This window comes from Protopterus annectens, chromosome 14.part0 (genome assembly GCF_019279795.1).
Source record: "Protopterus annectens isolate FY-2018-M chromosome 14.part0, PAN1.0, whole genome shotgun sequence".
NCBI classification, from domain to species: Eukaryota; Metazoa; Chordata; order Ceratodontiformes; family Protopteridae; genus Protopterus; species Protopterus annectens.
In genome coordinates, this window is record NC_056748.1 from 49,560,689 (window position 1) to 49,580,729 (window position 20,041).

Below are 20,041 nucleotides of genomic sequence, written 5' to 3' on the forward strand. Positions count from 1 at the left end.
GTCCTTCCTCCACCCATTGCCACATTGACCATGGGCACCTCCCAGTTTGGGGGGTGCAATACTTGGGACGGACTGTTCAAGGTACGTGGACCATGGTAGAGACTGAACTGCATTGTAAATGTTCTGGAGATGAGAGTGGTTCTGTTAGCACTGCTGGCCTTCCAGAACTTTCTTCCTCTGAGGACAGTTGCTGTTCAAATGGACTGTCAGTGGTTGGTAAATCAACAAACAAGGGGACCAGATCTCACCCTCTATGTTGAGAAGCAATGAGAGTTTGGCAGTGGGCAACCACCTTCTTTATAGTGGCGCACATTCCAGGGCAATCAAATGTACTAGTGGACGGGCTCAGCAGAACTATTCTGATGTCTCACGGGTGGCCTCTCGTTCAGTCAGTGGCAGACATGATCTTCCACCAGTGGGGTCAACCATGCTGCGACCCGTTCGCCTCTCCCTCAACAATAAGTACGTCAGTTTTTGCCCCAATTCCCCCTTAGGGACAGTCACCAAGAGATACTCTAATTCACGTTTGGCCCTTCGGTCGTCTTTATGCTTGTCTTCCCTTACCCCTAATTCCACAGGTTCTTCAGAAAACTTCCCAGTTGAAGAGCAAAGTAATCCTCATTGCCCCTTTTTGGCCTTGGCAGATTTGGTTTCCAGATCTCCTCTCACACCTGTCAGGCCTGACTCATCTGGACATACCAGGCCTCAGATTGACCACATGGTTTCTCCAATTCCAATGATGGCTAGACATTCCAGGCTTTCCCTTCCGGTTCAAAGAATTTTATTTTCATCTCAGAAACCCTCTACAAGAAAGATTTATAAAAGTAAATAGAAGAAATGTTCATTATGTGCTCAGCAGAGAGATTTGGATCCTTTCTGTGCTGCAATCCGGCTGTTTTTTTGGTTTTCTTTTTCAAGGCGGGGCCAGTTTCTCTACTGTTTAGTTCAGCTCACTGCCATTTCGAGTTTTCACATTGGACGTAATGCTTTCCCTTTGGCATCATCCAAGGTGTGTAAGGCATTTCTTAAGAGTACCTTTTTACTTAGGCCACCTGTTAAGGACCATGTACCTCCTTAGGATTTTATTGTAATTGTACAGAGTCTGACACAGTCACCTATTGAACCCTCCACAAAAGTGGACCTCAAGTTTCTTTCTTGAAAAACATTTGTTCTCTTAGCCATAACTTCTGCAAGGTGAGTGTCTTCTTCAAAACCACCTTATTTGATCTTCCATAAGGGCAGAGTTGCTTTACCTACATATCTGTTTTTCTTATCCAAGATTGCATCAGAAACAAACATCCGTCAAGTCATCAATTTGCCAGTTTTCTTCTTTAATTTTGTGAATAAAGGAGAATACACATTCCATTCCTTAGATGTACATAGATAACTTTGTGTCTATCTTCATAGAATGAAAGATATTAGGAAGACTGATCAATTATTCATTTCCTTTGCCAAAAATAAGTTGGGTGGGCCCGTCTCAAAAAACTGCAATAGCCAAATGGATAACTGATTGTATTTCTCATGTGTACTCCTTAAAAGGGTTGACTTTGCCGAGACAATCAAAGCTCATTCAACTCGGTCAATGGCTATATCATCTTTTTGGTCCAGAGCTTCAATTGATATTTGTGCAGCTGTCACTTGGCCTAAAGCTCTTACCTTTATGGCTCATTATAAACTGGACATAATCTCCAGGAATAGAACTGCATTTGTCTCTGCTGTACTCCAGAACATCTGTCCGTGAGGGCCACCCAAAGTTACTGTAGCTTTGGACTCTGTCCCATTCATTGAGGAACAAGTGAAAATGACAACATCAGATATGTAAGTTATGTATTTACCATAACTATGCATATGTGTTGTCCATTTTAATTCTTCTCAACTTCCCGCCCACCTTCCCTCTTCCTTGTGTTTGGGAATGATGTGATGGAGCTTGTCAGGAACCATTGCTCCTGTTTGAGCCCCTGTTCTGTCTGTTACGTTGGTTTCTGCCAGTGTTATGATTATCCATCATTTTTCATACATACCTTAACGGCAGCAAATGCAGTCTGAAGTAAAGCAGTGACTGAGGCATTATGGGTAAAGGGAGGATCTTGAGAGTTGGATCCTAGACTGCAAAAAAGTGACAGAGTTGGATCAGAGGTTTGGATGCAAACCTATTCGTTGAGGAAAAATGAAAAATGGACAACACGGATGCATAATTATGGTAAGTACATAACTCAATTTTTTCTAATAAATAAAATGATATAGTTCGTTGGTAATATTATCTTTGTAACCTGTAAAGATTGTCTGTAGATCTAATAATATAGTTGAACCTTTGTTTTATAAATAATAAGACAAAGATGTGTTATTAATTTGGGCATGTATGTATCTTGAACTTGTAGTAATTCATAAATTTTACCTTGAGAGTCTTAATTTCTTGAATCAGAATCCAATTTTGTGGCTGTAGGATAAACTGTGAGCTCAGACTGTGGATCATTGTTTTAAAACCCCATCTTTAAAGTAGTCACACCATCCTACAAAATTATTTTCCATTGAAACATTTTTAGGATATGTGAGCTCGAATTAAAAGAAGAACTAAAGAGAATTAGAACTTTAAACCACCTTTTTAAATTTTAGTTGTTTGATTATAAAATATTTATTTGTTTGAAATACTGCTAAGATTAGGATTGAGTTAGTACATTTATTGAATGTAGCTGCATGCAATTAACCACCTAGAGTTTTCCATAACTTAATGTGAAACACTTGTTCTCAACTTTTTAAAGGTAAAATAATCTCATGTGTAGATTTCGCTTTGTGCACTGGTTAGGCAGTAATTACAGCAACTTTAAAAGAGGCTGCTTCAGTGCATCTTTCTGAATCAGGTGGTTTGAGTCCTCACCCCCCCCCCCAAGATATTTTATCTTTCTTATAAGCAATCCTGTTTTGGAACACCATAAAAAGCTCATAACTTTCCTGTTACTCTTCTTACAATGTTTTATTCAGCATTAGAGCTGTTTGAGTTATGTACAAGATCTTAGGAAGTAAACATTTTTTGTTAGTTGTATTCTAACCTAAAATGTTATAATTAGTTTGTTCGAGGAGTCCACCAAATTAGATTTTCCTCCCAGTACATTTTTATAGTTTGTTTTTTCTTCAAAAAAATTATTGTAGATTTCTACCAGTAGTCTAGTTAGTGAGTTTTTTTGGTCAAGTTTAAACTCAGAAGAGACTATTGTACTGTGGGTTTTATTTAAGAATAAGTATTTAAATTTGTGGTCATTCAATTTCAGACCAAAGATTCTCTCAAATGATTTTAATGTAAAAATCTCTCTTAAAGCATTTGAATTTCATATAGTCAACATTGTATTGCCTGTGCTAAATTGTTCTAATGCTTGCAACAAGCCTTTTTGTACAGAGCACAGTGAAAGAGTTTAGAGCAGTCAGTTTAGTGATAATTTTATCTTATTTGGCCAAAGTGAGTGAAGGTAAACACATTGTGTGGCAAAGGGCAAATACAGTGTGCTGTTGGTGGGGAGAAAATGACGTGACTGCATTTATCCTCTGGAGGTATTTGTTGGAAAAATGCATAGCTTTTACTGCTTAGTCTTAACATGTTTATCTTCCTGATTTTGTTAATTTGCAGGGATTAATAAACACACTTAATCCTGGAGGGAAGGAGCTATAACAGAAACACAAAGCTGGGATACAACTTTATTGCCTTGCCAATGTGCAAACAGTGCCTGTAACTTCTAGGCCACAATGACATCTGCAGCTTTACGGGATGGCATCTAATGGTGTACTCTAACTCTGAAAGAGATTATTGGTTACTGCAGCCACTCCCATCGCTGTAGCAAATAAGTGTGGATGCAAGAGTTCACAATGTAGGATTTTTAGAAACAAAAGTGTGGCAGCCACTTGAAAACCAGGAACATGCGGTGCTGTCTCTTTCTGCAGATAGTAGCCATGGGCAATAAATGCAGCTGCCAACATCAGCTTCATTTTTTAAGAAAGAGCTGCTCAGCTGAGCTGTCTTTTACCATGCCTGTTGGGCTTGGGACTCTGTAGTGTCCACCTTGAAAAGTTGTCTATCATTTTCACAACTTTGTTCAAGTTGGTTTGGCTGTGTGTGGAGGAAAAAAGGTTTGGATAATGGATCCAAAACACAAAGAGTTGTTGGACCGGAATCGCCAGAAGCTGGTAGACACCATCAGAGATGTGGAAAGTATAATTGAGCTGTTGAGCAAAACAGGCATTCTAAGCCCTGTGGAGAAATGCGAATTGGAGACCCGTTGTGCATCATCCTCTGAGAAGGTTGAGCTCCTCCTGAACGTGCTGCTGGGTAAAGACAGTGACCATTTCCAGGACCTCTGTGAAGCTCTGGAGAAAACCAACCCCCAATTGCTTTCTACTCTTCGTCTAAATGGAGGTGCATCTCTGGAGAACACCGGTAAGTTTTTTGTTTTGGTTTTACCTCAGTAAAGAGTTTACGAATCTGCATTTGCTTGCCTTTTCGTTTTTCTAAAGTAATTTCTGTTCTTTGTGGGTTTAGAATCTCGTTGCATTTCAGTTATCATCTTGTTGATTTTGTTTTATGTTTTCCTTTAGAGAACCAACTGTACATTACCTACATAGTCTGTTTTGAGATTTTTTTAACATTTGTCTGATGATGGCATTGAGTTTATTTGGTAAAATGGCTTACTAACACTTTTTTCTTTATGCCTCTTTTATTAAACCCTTTTCTGTAAAGTAGCTTCCATAGAACCCTGAACGATACTTCAGCTTGGTGTGTACTTTCAGAAATGGATGTAGACCATCAGTACTGTTTTTGTTTTAATAAATTTTTTTATATTTCAGAATTTTGTGATGTGAGCTTGTTTAATACAAGTAACGTAATAATTCATATCACAACTACGGAACCATGAATGTGTTAATTTGTATAAGATCTTTAGTAGTAAAAGATCAAAAAAGCTCTGGTTATAGAGTAAAATTCACATTTAGAATTTAAGTAAAAAAATGGTTTCTAAGTTTAGTTCATGTGGTGTCAAAGGTGCCTCCCTGGCCCTGGTGGAAGAGGAGGATTTCTCCTTTAATTTGGAGAAGAAGAATGTAATAGCAAGTGGATACCCCTAGTTGAACTCCTTCTTGGAAGATTAGTAACTCCTTGAAGCATGCTGTGATGATGATGTAATGTCAGTGGCTCAGCTGGTTCTGTTTTTTGGGTCTGGTACCACTGTGTCAGAAGGCTGTGGTTTCTAGCTTCTGATGTGATGACAGGGTTTTATTCTGGCACTGCAGTGCATGATTGGGGGGATGCACTTCTGAGGAGCCATCTTTTGGTTGACACTAAATAAAGATTTTATATGCTTAACTTAGGTGGTAGTTCAGTTTTATGTTAATACATCCACAGTCCTTACTTGTGAGAGTAGTGATAAAAATACTTTTTCTGCCTGAAGTCCTGCTTGACTGATGCCCTTTTGTTCTCCTCTGTTATTTATTTACTATTTTATCCTTTGTTGACTGGGTTAGTACCACTAGACTAGTGTCCTATTATCAGGGAGTGCCTGAGGTTGTAGTCATGCTAATAGATGAAATTTGGCCAGGGCATCCTTTTACGTAGGTCCTGTGGGAGCTTTTACGACCACCTGAGCTACCATCAACTCAACAACTTAGTTTAACATTTATCTGCACATGCTCAGAAGTGTGTTACCCCCAGAGTGATGCACTTCAGTGACAACAATTTGAAAAAATAATTCAGTCCCTGCTGTGGGAATTGAACTCGCAGTTTCCTGGTCTTCCAGCATCAGAGACGAGTAGAGTTGCCACCTTTTGTTGTGGCTAAAACTGGAGTAAGGTCACACCCCTCGCATCACCCATAACCCTGCCCAGTCCCCCACCCACTTTCCACCCAGTTTGTGATGCCGCTGTGATGTTAGTGGGCAGGAATGCCCTCCTTTTCCATTCCTGATGCCTGCTTTCAGCCGATTTACCTAGCTTTTCTGTTAAAAAAAAAAAAAAAAAAAGGATTGTAAATCAGCCGACCGGAGTTTGTACAGTGTTTTCCGGACTACTGGAGAATCAGTTTGATTTCCGGATAGTCCGGGGAAAAAAACTGATAAGTGGCAACCCTAAAGACGGGTGTGCTTACCTGTTGAACCACTGACATTGACCACGTCTTTTTGGCTTGTAGCCTGGGTGAGAGCAAGCTGTAGGGGATTCAGACATCCCTGTAGGTCGTAGTGATTTTCGGTCTCTAAGACTTGCCCCTTTGTAGCATGTCATGTAGGCAGCCAAGTTAGGCTTTGCAGTCCTTGGCCATTGAAACATGCATGGACTCCAGCTACAGTGCTGCATGTCGATTAGCAGAGAGTATATTTCTGACGTGCCTACTGCACCACCTTAACTTTTGTCCCCTTTTCCTCCAGGATGATTCTAGGACATTTAAGCCACAGTCTGAGCTTTATCTCGCTGTACCACATGGCTGGAAAGAGTAAGGGCAAAATTAATTACATTGGCATTATTTTCAGAACATTTGTATAATATATGTTCTTAGTTCTAAGTTCTTAAATGTATTCATAGGGGATTACTGTGCTAATGACCCTGAAGGGCCTTTTTAAGCCTAGGCATACTTCCCAATTATTTGAAACCAGTGGAATAACCGAAAAAACAGTACCAAACAAATTCCAACAAATACGGTCCAGGCGACACAGGAAGATGGCAATAAAACAATCTTTTTTATTCAAAATTCACCGCAAGTGCTTTCACCCTGATTCAGTTGCAGGCTTTTTCAAGTACAAGCACTGTGGATGCTCCAGTTGTAACATATTCCTGGAGAGGTACATACGGAAGGGGGCATTGTACTCTGTGATTGTCCTAATGAGGGTGGAGTACAAAACAACAGTGACATCTTTGGCCCTACATGCCATATCCTTGCTTATAAGTTGCACAACACAGAATGATTTTCTTACTACAGTAAACACATGATGGTCAAAGGCCATGTCACTGTCCATGTGTTCCTGTAAATCCCTGACCACAGGGTGTATTATCAATATAGTAATTTCCCAAGATTGCTGTCTTACTGAAAGTTACTTTTATACATTTCTCAGCATTGTGGCATGATGCAACCAAAGAGTGATCCACAAATTTTATTGTAGCAAGCTCTTTTTCTCTGACATCTCGGCCGTAGCCTTCAAGGAGTAAAGAACCCTAGAAACAAATACATTTTATATAAAACTAACAGGCAATCAATCAATCAATCAATCAATCAATTAATTAATTAATTAATTAATTAATTAATTAATTATCCACTTAAAAGAAATTCTAAACCATTATAATGAAACAATAAAATAATTAAATTAACACTCTCCAATTCATTTCTTTATTTAACCCATGGGGGTATAAAGTGCCAAACTTTAAAATATAAACAGCCTCTTTAAACAATAGCTGTTTTTTAAGATTGCTAGCATCAGAATAAGAAACAATTTTTTTCCAGCACACCGTACCTTTTAACCCCTCATTACTACCCTGATGAGATATTTTAAAATGCATAGCAACAGAACTTTCTGTACTATTAACAATATCTCTATCATGTTCCATCAATCTAACTTTGAATGCCCTCTTTGTTTCACCAATATAAAATTGGTTACAGGGACATCTCAGGGCGTAGATAACACCCTCAGAATTACAAGTGAAATGATCCAATGTATTAAAAAATATATTATTCATTTGTGGGAAACTCCTAACTACAAACTTACATGCCTTACATCTACCACACGTAGAGGTCCTAATAGATAATACTCTACGTTCTAAATACATAGGAGGCATAGTAAATTTACTCCTCACTATAAAGTTCTGGATATTTTTCCCTTTTTAAAAAACCCAATTTTTCTTTCAACCAAACTGTCACATTACCAAGAGAATTAAAACATTGCCAATAATACCTAACCAGTTGCATCATTTCAGTACTCAGACAACTGTATGTAGTTACAAAATACAAAGTATCAAACTGTTCTCTCGTCCTATTTTTAAGAGAAATAGTAAATGCCTTATGGACACTACCCCTTGTTCTTCTGCAATTACTTTCAAAATTTATTTTACAGCTTTTATCAATTAGCTCATTGCTATAACCTCTTCGCCCAAACATCTCAATAGTTTTGTTAAATTCTTTTTTAAAAACAAGATCATTATTACATAGCATAGAAATCCTGAGGATTTCACTAAAAGGCAGTGCCTCCAATGTATGGGGGGGTGACAACTCTGTCCATGTACATACTGTGTCCCTTCATCAAACTTTCTGTTAACTGATGTATCCAAATTTTTACCATCCACAATATCCAAGATTGCTGTCTTACTTAAGGTTACTGTTATACATTTCTCAGCATTGTGTTTTAGGACTTTTCTCTGGCACCAGTTATTAGTTATGTTAGGCCTTCTTGGAGGGTACTTGTGTCTTTGGGGGATTCCAAGACCTGTGCCTAGTTACAGTCGTCTACGAACTTGGTCAGCCAGAGGCCATTGATGTTGGCCTTAACGTCAAAGAAGCAGGTGACAAAAAGGAGTGGCACCAACACCGAGCTCTGTGGGACTCCAGTAGTAACTGGCCTTTTTGTAAAGGTGGACTCCCCTATCCTGACGTATTGGTTCCTATCTCTGAGCCAGCTGCCTGTCCAGTGGGTGATGTAGGGGTTTATACCTAATCATTTGAACTTGTCTATGATGCCAGTGTTGGGTATTGAGTCCAACACCTAGGCCAGATCAAGATAGGCCATATGCACTGTTTTGCCCTTATCCATTGCTTTGGTGACCTTCTTGAAGACGTCCACCGGGCTGAGCAGTCATGACCAGCCCTGGACTAAACTAAAGTGAGTTGGGTCCAGTATCTGAAAGTTTCCAATGTCATTATTTATTATATCCATGGTAATTCTTTCTGTAGCTTTACATATTAGGCTAGTCAGACGTATGGGTCGGTAGTTACCTGATGTCTCACCCTGTGCAGAGGGATAACAGTTGCAGTCCTCCATTCATTTGGCCCAAAGCCTTTTTGGATGCTACAGTGAAATAGTAATGCTAGTGGGCCTGATAGGTCATGTTTCATGCTGTTTAGGAAGCATCTTGGTTCATTATCAAGGACCCACCGATGTAGTGTTTTTGACCTTGGAGAGAGCCTTGAGGACCTGAATCTGAAGCTACAGCTGTAAATTGATATCTGGATTTCTTGAGAGGTGTTAGGGAAGAAAGTAATTTTAACCTGAGATTAGGTTTTTCTTTTTTCTTTCAAGATTAGACCAAAGCAGAGAGTGGGTAGTTCTTGTTAACTTGTTTCATAGTAGTGTACTAGGCTATCTGCCCTGGGGCACTTACAAGCCTAGCCAACAATGATGTGGCTTACGCCACCCCGTATTATACAGTTGCGCCTCTCTAGTAGTGACACATGTAGGACCCCATTATTTAGTAAACTATACCTCTGTCTAGTAGTGACACTGAGGTGACTCCCGGGGTAAACTTACGATCTCCCATCCATGCATCGAGATTTTTCTTGAACAGTGCCAATGAAGGGCTCTGTCTCACATGAACTGGGATTTTGTTCTAGAGTACGTGTAACCTCTGTGTTATGAATCTATCCCTCCAGCATGTTTTATTCATATTTGTGCAGAGGTTGAAATCTTTAGCTCGCGTGGCTCTGGTGGATCTGGATTTTTTGAGATGGAGCATGTCCATCAGTTCTTGGTTGGACATGGCCCTATATGTTAGGCACAAATCACCTCTGAGCAGGCGGTATGCTACTGAATAGAGCTGGAGTTTCTTTAATCTAGCTGGATAAGGCACATGTTTGAGACCCATGATCCTCTTGGTGAGGTACTTCTGGGGTCTTTCCAGTTGTTGCATGTGCCGGGTGAGATGCATCCCAAATGGAGCATTATATTCAATCATGGGCCTGACAAGGGAGGAATATAGAGGTACAATGACCTCCTTTGATCTGGATGAGAATCCCTTCATGATGAGATGGGCAAGGTAGAATGTCTTTCTGACCACTTTGGCAACATGGTTGTCAAAGGAGAGGTCACTATCGACTTGAGTCCCCAGGTCTCTGTGTGTGTGTGTGTGTGTGTGTGTGTGTGTGTGTGTGTGTGTGTGTGTGTGTGTGTGTGTGTGTGTGTGTGTGTGTGTTAGTGACAGTATGAATGAAGCACACCTGTGCTGAGGTGTTAGTGACATTATTATAGAAAGAAACATGAGGTTTGGGTGGCTGCGTCTCCACTTCCTCTGCAACCGGACTCACAGGAGGATGACACAGTGGGTAAAAATGGTCACACCCGCATGCTAAAAACACATTGCACTTGTACAGTGGACTGCCACAGGCATGCACACCTTGCTGCCAGGAGAGACGTTCCTGCCTCCTTGGCATCCAGGCATGTTGCAGCAATTGTCTTCAACAGCTGTAAAGCGAATCATACTTAAACAACAGTGTACATAGTATAATTCAATGGATCTAACCAAAAAGAGTGTTCACAGGACATCTGTAGCACACTTTCCTGAACCTCTGCCTCCACCTTGCAGAGCAGATCAGGGTAATATCACCCCATGTTCTTGTAGTATTGAGTGCACTGTTCCCCACTCAGCACCTGTGCCAGCTCATACCCTGCATTTGTGTTCTTTTGTAGGTCATCGTAATGACTTAGCAGATACCCTTTAAAGTTGGTGTGCAGGAAGATCAGGACAATCCTGCTGTCCCAGACAAACTGTGCAGGAGCTCTGTTTTTACTATTCCCAGAGGGAGCAATAACTACGTAGTAGGTCCACTCCATGAACAAAACGGTAGCCTCGTGCATGGGCATTCATATGTGAATCACATGTTATACAGTATGGCACCTCTGTATGCATACACATGCCTTTTACACAAACAGAGAGGTGTCGTGCCTTGTAATAAACGGTAGGTGAATGTCTCATGCCAGTGTGGTTGGATAGCGTATCTCTCAAAGGAAGCAGTTCACTGACATTGGGGCTACCTGGCTTCATTAGCTTGCAAGTCTGGAAACAATGCGTTTGGACTCCAATTTGCATCCAGGGAAGTAAATTTAAAGTACTGCACCTGTCTTGTTACTATTTAAATTAGTTTTATGTGGTTTCTGTTCTGTATTTGTTCTGAATCTGAAGTTAAATTTATTAATTGAAGGCATTTTTATTGTTGCAGTGCTTTTCGGTTTGTTTCTGTGCTGTGCCTAGGTGTTAAAATCTGTTCTGAGTGATGTCTTATTTTATTGCAGTTTTACAGTCTGTGTTCTGAATCTGAAGCTACAGCTGTAAATTGGTTTTCTGTTTTACTGTGTCTGTTATTTTTCTGAGCTCTTATGTGGATTATCAGCATTGCTCATCTAATTATGTGTTTTAGTCACTTCATATTTAAAACAAAAAGCCAGCTTTGGCCAACAGTTTAGTTGTGACTGGAGCTTATCACAATTACACCCAGGGGTAGTGGGAAATTTCTGCATAATTTGGGAAAATGAACACTGTTGACTAGAGCTTTAAGCAATTTCCAACCTCATGATATTTTGTATTACATGAGTAGTCTGCCATTTTTGTTTGTGGACACAACACTGTGTAGAACTAATTGTAAATGCAGCCACCAGCACGTAACTGGAAGATCTGGCAAATCTGCTGGCTGACAAATTCATGTTTGGTTTTACCCCTCCCCCCGCCACCCCTCATGAGTAAAAAGACTCCCCAACCCCAACTGACACTAGGGAGTAGATCCTAGATTCACTTTCTAAGGATTAAGACTCTGCATCAGTGGACATAGTATCCAAAGATGCTTCATAAATTCCTGAAGCATGACCTTTCACGATCACTGTAGTCACTGTTTAATCATAACCTCCAGGCAGGCTTTGTACCACATGAATGAAGAACTGCAACAGCCATCCCTCTGTACAAGGATGGGCCATCAATGAATCCTGAGAACCGCAGGCTCATAAGTCTTAGTCTCATATGCAAAGCCATGGAAATAATTAATAAAGACATGAAAAACCTTCAAACACTGGATCCAAGCCAGTTTGATTTTGTCAAGGGCAGATCATGCCTACTCAGCCTGGTGGACTTCTTTGAGAAGGTCACCAAGGAAACGGATGAGGGCAAAATGGTGTTCAGCGCCAACCTTGACTTTGCTAAGGCATTTGATACAGTACCCCACCCAGGTGTTGTAAACAAGCAGTGGATATAAGCATAAACCCCTGTGTTACACTCCGCAAAGCCAAGTGGCTCACAAATAGGACCCAGGAAGTTAAAGAAGGCAACCTATACAAAGAGGCTGGTCACTAGCAGGGTCCCTTGGGGCCATGTGCTGTCTCTGCTCCTTTTTGACCAAGTTTGCAGATTGTTGCAAACTAGGAACAGTTATAGTATTCTCTCAAGCCTCTAAACATCCTAAAAGGACGAACACAGACAGATCTCTGGTACCAAAGCCACTGTTTAAAATTCAGTACCAAGAAATGCATAATTGTACCCTTTATGAAGTCAACTACCCTATAAAATTACCTTATCGGTAACACACCCCTAATAGAACCAGTAGTCAGGGATTTTTCCATGTATTTAGATAGTAAACTGGCTTTCGACCAAAATGTGTATAAGGTAGTAAGGAAATCATTCTGTGTTTGTCAATTTAAAAGCAAGTGTATAGCATCTAGGTCCATGGAAGTCCACGTTCCACTGTATTCGGCTCTCATCAGGCTGATCATTGGAATACAGTACCTGACCAGGCAATGCAACAATGGGAATGTCCACACATGTTCCTCACAAAAAGAATACAGGGTATAAACAGCTTGTCCTAAACAGATTGTTTCAAAGCACTATCCCTCTGCTGTTTCCTAAAGACTGTTGAGAGGCAATTGATGACTGGTATACAAGGCATCTCTTGGATCCCACACTGATGGACTCTTTTCATATCTGCAAAATGTGTAGCATCAGAATTACTCTATCCGAGGATTTAAACTTTGCTTGCAACATAAATAGGACACATTGGAGGAACAGGTTGTCTACATGAATTCCCCTTCCTTGAAATAGGCTTCCCATCCATGTAAAGCAGAGCTCTTCCTTAATCCGTTTCAAGAGAAACCTGATCCAGTGTGTGGAAAGTCAGAAATACACCCCAGTTTAGCACCTAGGTCTGTAATGGACAGAGGCAACCTGTAAATCATACTCTAGCTTATATACACCCCATAAAATAACCTCTGAGGCACATAAACTTGCTGGGTACAATTGGGATGCTTGGCTAGGCTTATAATGGTCCCAGTGGTTGTTACCCTAATATACACCTGAGAATCCGTGAACTTGCAATCTCCCTTGTAACTGCCTACTTCGAGCATTTATATCAAGCACTGTTACCTTAATGTGCAACACTACTTATGACCATACAGCTGAAATATAGAGGAATTTGAGTAAAATTTATGTGGACAGGGTCCATTTCAATGCCTGGTAAATGTCTCACCCATAACTAAAAACCCAGTGTGGCTGTCGGGGAGAGTGAGGTACATGTCTTGTGAATGAAACTGTGGCCCTGTCCCACTTCATGGCACATTAGTGTCTGCCTTTATGTTGTGGGAACAAGCCATGAATGTAGAGTACTGCAGAGGTTACCTGACGCATGATGTGGTTGGGTTCTGGTAAAGTACTTATGGGGGAGCTGTTGTGGCTGTGCATAGTGACAGCTGCAGCTGTTAATAAGATATTAATTATGTGCATGCTGTACTGTAGCATATATACTGACTGAATTACCTGTTTTGTCCTTAGGTGTACTGATATAGTCACCTGAGGGAGGTCCTATTTAGCAGAGTTTACTAGCTAGAAGACTGAATTGCTGCTGTAGGCCCTTTGCACATTTGGCATTTACCTACTCTGTAAAGGTGCCATAGACAAGTCCAAAATGCTTGGTGCTGACAGGATCCAACCAAAGGAAAACAGTCCAGGCAATCAAATTAGAAAAAAACCTCCAGAAGGATACTGCTGTCGTATAAAAGGTCTTTATTAAAACCAGAACAAAAGTTAAAATCCAAAAACCAGATACAGAAGGTGTTAGCGCTTTCGGGTGTTACCCTTCTTCAGACAAAGTGTAATCATCCTAGGACTGCATTTAAAACAGGTCTAAACCAATCAAAATCAGTAAAAAAACCGCCTATTTCTAAGGGCGGGTTTCATAGGTACAATATCATTTAGACCCGGCCATCTATGAGCCATAAGTTCAATAATCCACCTAGACTCAACAAGTTCTGTTTGTAATTTTATATCGCCCCCTCTCTTATTCAGTGTAATATTAACAATAGCCCTGAATGTAAAAGCATGTGTGGGAAACTCACTAATGTGCCTAAAAAGGGCATTATGAACATCACCATTTCTAATGGCTGATAGATGCTGTAACAGTCTCACCTTAAACATGTTGTTAGTCTTGCCCACATAAAAACATGGGCAAGAATTACACTCAGCTATGTACACTTTATACACTGTATAATTTAGTTAATTGAGTAATTAGATGATTGCCTATGTAGGGTAGGTTGTATATAAGGCAGTGTACTGTTGTAGATGTTTGTATTCTGACGAAGTCTTACATTGATGAAAAACGTTGAACAGGATTGTGGCGTTTAAATAAAGCTGTGTTCTACTGGAATTTTGGACCTTTCATTTGGATCTACCTTATTGTGAGCTGTTCGAATTTCACCATCTGTTTGGTGGATACTGCTTGGATTACCTTACATTACGTTGCTTGGTTGAATTCAAGTGCTTTTTGTGTTTTATTGTTAATATTACACTGAATAAGAGAGGGGGCGATATAAAATTACTAACAGAACTTGTTGAGTCTAGGTGGATTATTGAACTTATGGCTCATAGATGGCCGGGTCTAAATGATATTGTACCTATGAAACCCGCCCTTAGAAATAGGCGGGTTTTTTACTGATTTTGATTGGTTTAGACCTGTTTTAAATGCAGTCCTAGGATGATTACACTTTGTCTGAAGAAGGGTAACACCCGAAAGCGCTAACACCTTCTGTATCTGGTTTTTGGATTTTAACTTTTGTTCTGGTTTTAATAAAGACCTTTTATACGACAGCAGTATCCTTCTGGAGGTTTTTTTCTAATTTGATTGCCATAGACTAGTATTGGGACCAGATTTTGTAGAGACAGTTAGGATATGAATGCTGTGGGTGGCCATAATACGTCCTTGCAACAGGTGAGATGGAAAATTCCTGATGTGATACCATCTGCAAAGGATCTGCAATGGAATAAGCACTGGGTATCGCAACAAACAGGTCCACCAACACAGAAGTGTCTGACAAAGACTGTTGAGTTTTTGATGTTTGTTGGCTGGGAGGATCGGCCCCTTATACTTTGTGAGAGCAGGCCCGGAACCAACTACCCGTATGACAGTAGGAAAGCACCAGATTAGTAATGCCCATTATGGTAGACTGTAAAGAGGCATTGGTCTTGGACCACCTACATATCTGTCCTTCCAGGCATCTCTGGTGTGCAGATGCACCATCCTGCAACATAATGTACACCTTTCAACATGCTGTATAGCACTGTTTCCATGCCTACCAGTGTGCATGCCACAGGGCACTATGGAGGCGTGTGAATAAGTTGACAATGGTTTTGTGTGTTTTTGTGCATTTATAGGTCCCACTGGTAGAGGATTCATCTAAAAAGGGCAGTATAGGGTCATCTGCAGCTGACTTATGACAGCATGCAAGAGGCATGGTTTGATAACACCATGGGCACTGTCTGCAACACTGTAAGGAGAGGATTCACCCACATCCACTATTACAAAATCCCCTGTAGAAGTAATGGTTGAACACATGGTCTCAGTACAGCTTCTACATCCTGTTCCTCATAGTCATACATGGGCTTCACCTTTGTCCAGAACTCACACAGAGTCAGTTTGACGTGCATCGCCTCTGAGATGAGTATGTCCAACACAGGGGAGATGTGCAGGGGGTGTGGCAACACTACTATAGAACCTTACCTGATATGTGTACAGCACTCCAAATCAACCAGCTTAGGTCACTAATCTAGGCACAAATAAGTGTGCCCCATGACATGTGAGAGAGCATGAATAAATTGCATAGTGACCTGAAGTGTAAGGATAGAGAGACTGCAGTGTTGCTGACGTCACTGGTGGTAAATGGTGCCTCTGAGGATACATCCATGAGACACCTGACGATATGCCGTTTGGTATGCATGTGCCATTCAGGCAATCTGTGTTTGTTGGAGGGTGTGAATGAGAGGTAGTCTTGAACAGGCTGTTTCACTACAGACTGTTGGTGAGATGACCTCATTGTCACCTGCAAGCACACAGCCTGCCACCCTGGTCATGGGCATCGCTCATCAGGCACAACGCACGAGATGGCTTCTTCAGGTTCACCTACTTAGTCCCACACCTATCATGCCATGAAATGGATCCAGACCTGATACCACACGCCAACACTGTGGACACTGACAACAGTCATTTATGGCAACCCAACACCACTACAGAAGGATGTGATCCCAAACTCCCCCAATTTCCCAGTGTGTGTGGTTGTAACATTGACCTCCCATGACCCTGCCCCATATTGTAATGTAGTCACATGTCGCTATGTCATGCCAACCCCCAACCTGTGTGAATATAGTGATATCCAGTGCACAGTGCCGCCAGTCCATGCACTACCCTGCGTGGCCCGAGTATGAGACTGCATGCATAATTTTACTTTGTTATTTGTGTCATGAACAGTAATTATGGACCAAATATCACTTTTTTGCCAGTGCTAAAATGTTTTTGTCAGTGCTAAAATGTACTGGATGTCCCCTGCCTCGGCTGTTTTTCTGCTGCTACTTGTTCCTCCCCTCACACTTTAACCTGCTTTTCTGCTGCAACTTGTTTGGTAGGTCCTGTCATGATATTCTCTTACTGCACCATTTGCTTACCCATTATCATGTTATGCATAGTTTATTTGGGTCTATATTAGAACATCGAAGTTTCAAAACTTCGAATGTTCTAATATTGAACCTTATTCAGTGAAAGCTGAAAATATCGAAGCAACAGAAAACCAAATTTTTTCCTAGGGAAAGAATTCGGTTGTCCATTTCTGTTGCTTCGGTATTTTCAATGCTGTGGTGGAAAGTTATGGGTCGGGTTCAGGTAAATGTGCGATTGAGTGCGGGTTAGATGAGTTAGGGTTAGGGCGCAGGTTAGGTATGTGTGCGATTGTGTGGACATGAAGGTTAGGGCGGGTTAGGTGAGTTAGGGTTAGGGTGCGGGTGAAGTGAGTGTGCGATAGTGACGGACCTTAGGGTTTAGGGTTTGGGTTAAGGTAAGTGGATAGTTAGTGGTGTGTGTATAGTTTAGTGTAGGGTTAGGTGTAAGATTTTAGGTGTATGTGTGTGGATTGCTGTTTGTTTGGTGTGCTTGTGTTGTGTGTGTGTGTGTGTGTGTGTGTGTGTGTGTGTGTGTGTGTGTGTGTGTTTTGGAAGAGCAAATTTTTTCCCTAGGAAAAAATTAGCTATTCTGTATGTTCAATGTTTTCAGCTTTCGCTAAATAGGGTTCGATATTAGAACATTCGAAGTTTTGAAACTTCGATGTTCTAATATAGACCCGTTTGTTTGATGAATATTTTGCTCCACATGTCTAAACTGTATTACAGTACCCCACTGGAGGCATCTAAATTTCAGAAGTGTATCATTTGTCTGAAGACTCATACCATTATGTTTTGGGTTTCAGCATGGGCTGTATTAAAGGCCATGTTTTGTGTGGTCTGAGCATTGCATGTCTGGGTCATCAAGCAGGCCTTTGTGGGGATATCCAGTGTCATCTGCAACATACAGCACATAACATATTATATGTAGCCTGCTCCCAGCATGTGCAGCACTTTGTGTGTGCGTAGGCCTGTCTGGCTGGCACATTTATGTGCTTACTAACTATATGACCCTCTTAAATATTTTTGGTCATCTGGACCATTTAGGTCTTAGCAACGTGCATTCAATCACTGGTGCCTAGGACCTTGGGGAAATGTGGATTGTGTTGTTTCTGTCCATATGGTGTTGGTTCTCATCTGTTGTCCTGTGGGGAACAATATATGTCCCCCCCAACATGTTGCAGGATATTGTTGAAAACTTAGCTTGGTGTTTGTGAGGCTGATGCCTACAGTATCCCCTAAGGTGTCCCCATATGTCATTGGAAGGACCCTGTAGCTATGATGATTAATACTGCACATGACTTTCTTCCCACAGGAGTGGACATGCCTCACATTTCCCTTGATTCTGTTTGTGGGTGAGACAGCTTGAGTAGTTCTACTGCAGTGTTCTGTCAACTGTGAAACAGTCTATTGTCTGTCAGGCGCTAGTATGTCCAACACTGGTGTGCCTTCTCTTGTTGTGCATAGCATTTGTCTGCACTCATTGCAAGTGATTGCATCTGCTAGCCTGTACTGCTGCAACAGCACAGATCTCATCATTCAGAATAGTAAGTGCAGCTGCATGGCATCCCCTTTTAATAAGTCTTGTAATTTGCCTGCAATTTTGAGCTCCTTTATTTCTGTGTGGTTTGTCTGCATGGGGTTCCTCGTTCCCTAACTTCAGACTTCTGAGAAGTTGATATTTATTGGTTGTCATCTGAAATGCAACTTCTTGCATAATAAAGTTACCAGGCAAAAGATTCTTGTTGCTAAAGAAGTCAGTATCCATTCTGCTTGATCATCACCGTCTCCCAGCCATTCTAGTGTTAAAGGATGGCCTACTCTTCTTTCTTTCTTTCATAATAAGACAAAAGCGCTCAATTTTTTAATAAATTTAAATTCTTGATTTGACTCAGCCCTTTGTTTTAGTCTTGATTCATTGGATTAATTATGCCTAGGGTTTGGTTTTGCAGTGTTTTATTTTAATTTTAGTATTCAAGGATGGTCTTAGTAGTCACTGTTGCAGTAGTGATACTTTGGTCTTCCTGCCTTGCAGAACCCCGCGACTGGCTCAATTTCCAGAGTCTTTGCATTATCCATAGCCAAAGGACATCCAACGTCTGGATGTCTGGGTATAAGAAGGGTGCCAGTTAGGACCATCTTCACTTCTTTCTAGCTGTGCAATCCTGTGTCCTTCTTGTGTGTTCAGTATGCTTACAGTCTGTCGGTTGGCTGTTTTTTCCAGAGTGCCACCTTCTTCCAGTCAAACAAGTACCCTATTGGGGAAATTTCTGTCTTAATTTAATGTTGAAAAAAAGTCAGCACTTGCTTGAAATGTGGGAAGCAAATCCCACATTAAGACTTTCACTGGATTTTTCTGTTCTGCTTGAAGCCTCAGAAGGATGCCTGTAATTGTCCTGACTGTGCAAAAAACGTAAAACTAGGGCAAAGGTACTTGCCGCCCATAAGGACTCTTCCTGTTCAGTTTCCCTGGTGCCATCACAATCCACTGCTTCTGCAGGGTCTCCAAACTCCAGAGTCAACTGGTGTCATTTAAAAAAAAAAAAGGAAAGACAAAAAACGGAGGACCCAGAAAGTATTGAGAAAGCTCCATCTTCACTCCGTAAGTCAACCAGTGACCCAGTGAAGTGCCCTTGCAGCCTGCTCGTCTGGCAGTCCCTAGGACTGAACCCTCTTGGACAACCCCTGGGGAGGCTGCCATGGCCTCTGGCCTACTGCACATGTTACCACAGCATCACATTTGTCTGGTCTGAAGTCACTTAGCGGGCCTCAGTTTCTTACATCCATGTCGCGGGTTTCAAGGGAAACACCATTGTCTGTCTCGACTATAAAAAATCTTACAAAAGTCTTGATCGGATGACCAACACCTCAGGTTACTCCTTTAAATGAACACCCAAACTGAAGTAAACAACCCCCCCCCCCCCACACACACACACACACACACACTTCTCAGGCAGAAGCCCAAGACCTCCTCAAAACAACTCAGGAGTTCATGGCCTTTATGAATTCTAGAGAGCCCTCTCATACCTCTGCTTCTTAGGATTCCCCATCTCAGAGAAGCAGGGAGGTATTTTTTCAGGAAGATGCAGGTTCTTCTAGCTCTGAAGATGAATAAGATCTGTCTTACAGTGTGCACTTGCCC

The 20,041-nt window shown here is 41.2% G+C and overlaps 1 protein-coding gene across 1 annotated transcript in view; it reads left to right on the forward strand.

The window, feature by feature from the left end:
• Nucleotides 1-20,041, forward strand: part of DLG5 (discs large MAGUK scaffold protein 5) — a 3,463,687-nt gene that overhangs the window by 63,141 nt on the left and 3,380,505 nt on the right. The window contains exon 2 of the mRNA XM_044055764.1: nucleotides 3,620-4,423. Coding sequence (XP_043911699.1) covers nucleotides 4,126-4,423 — 298 coding nt within the window. The 5' untranslated portion in view covers nucleotides 3,620-4,125. The remainder of the gene's footprint in view (nucleotides 1-3,619; nucleotides 4,424-20,041) is intronic.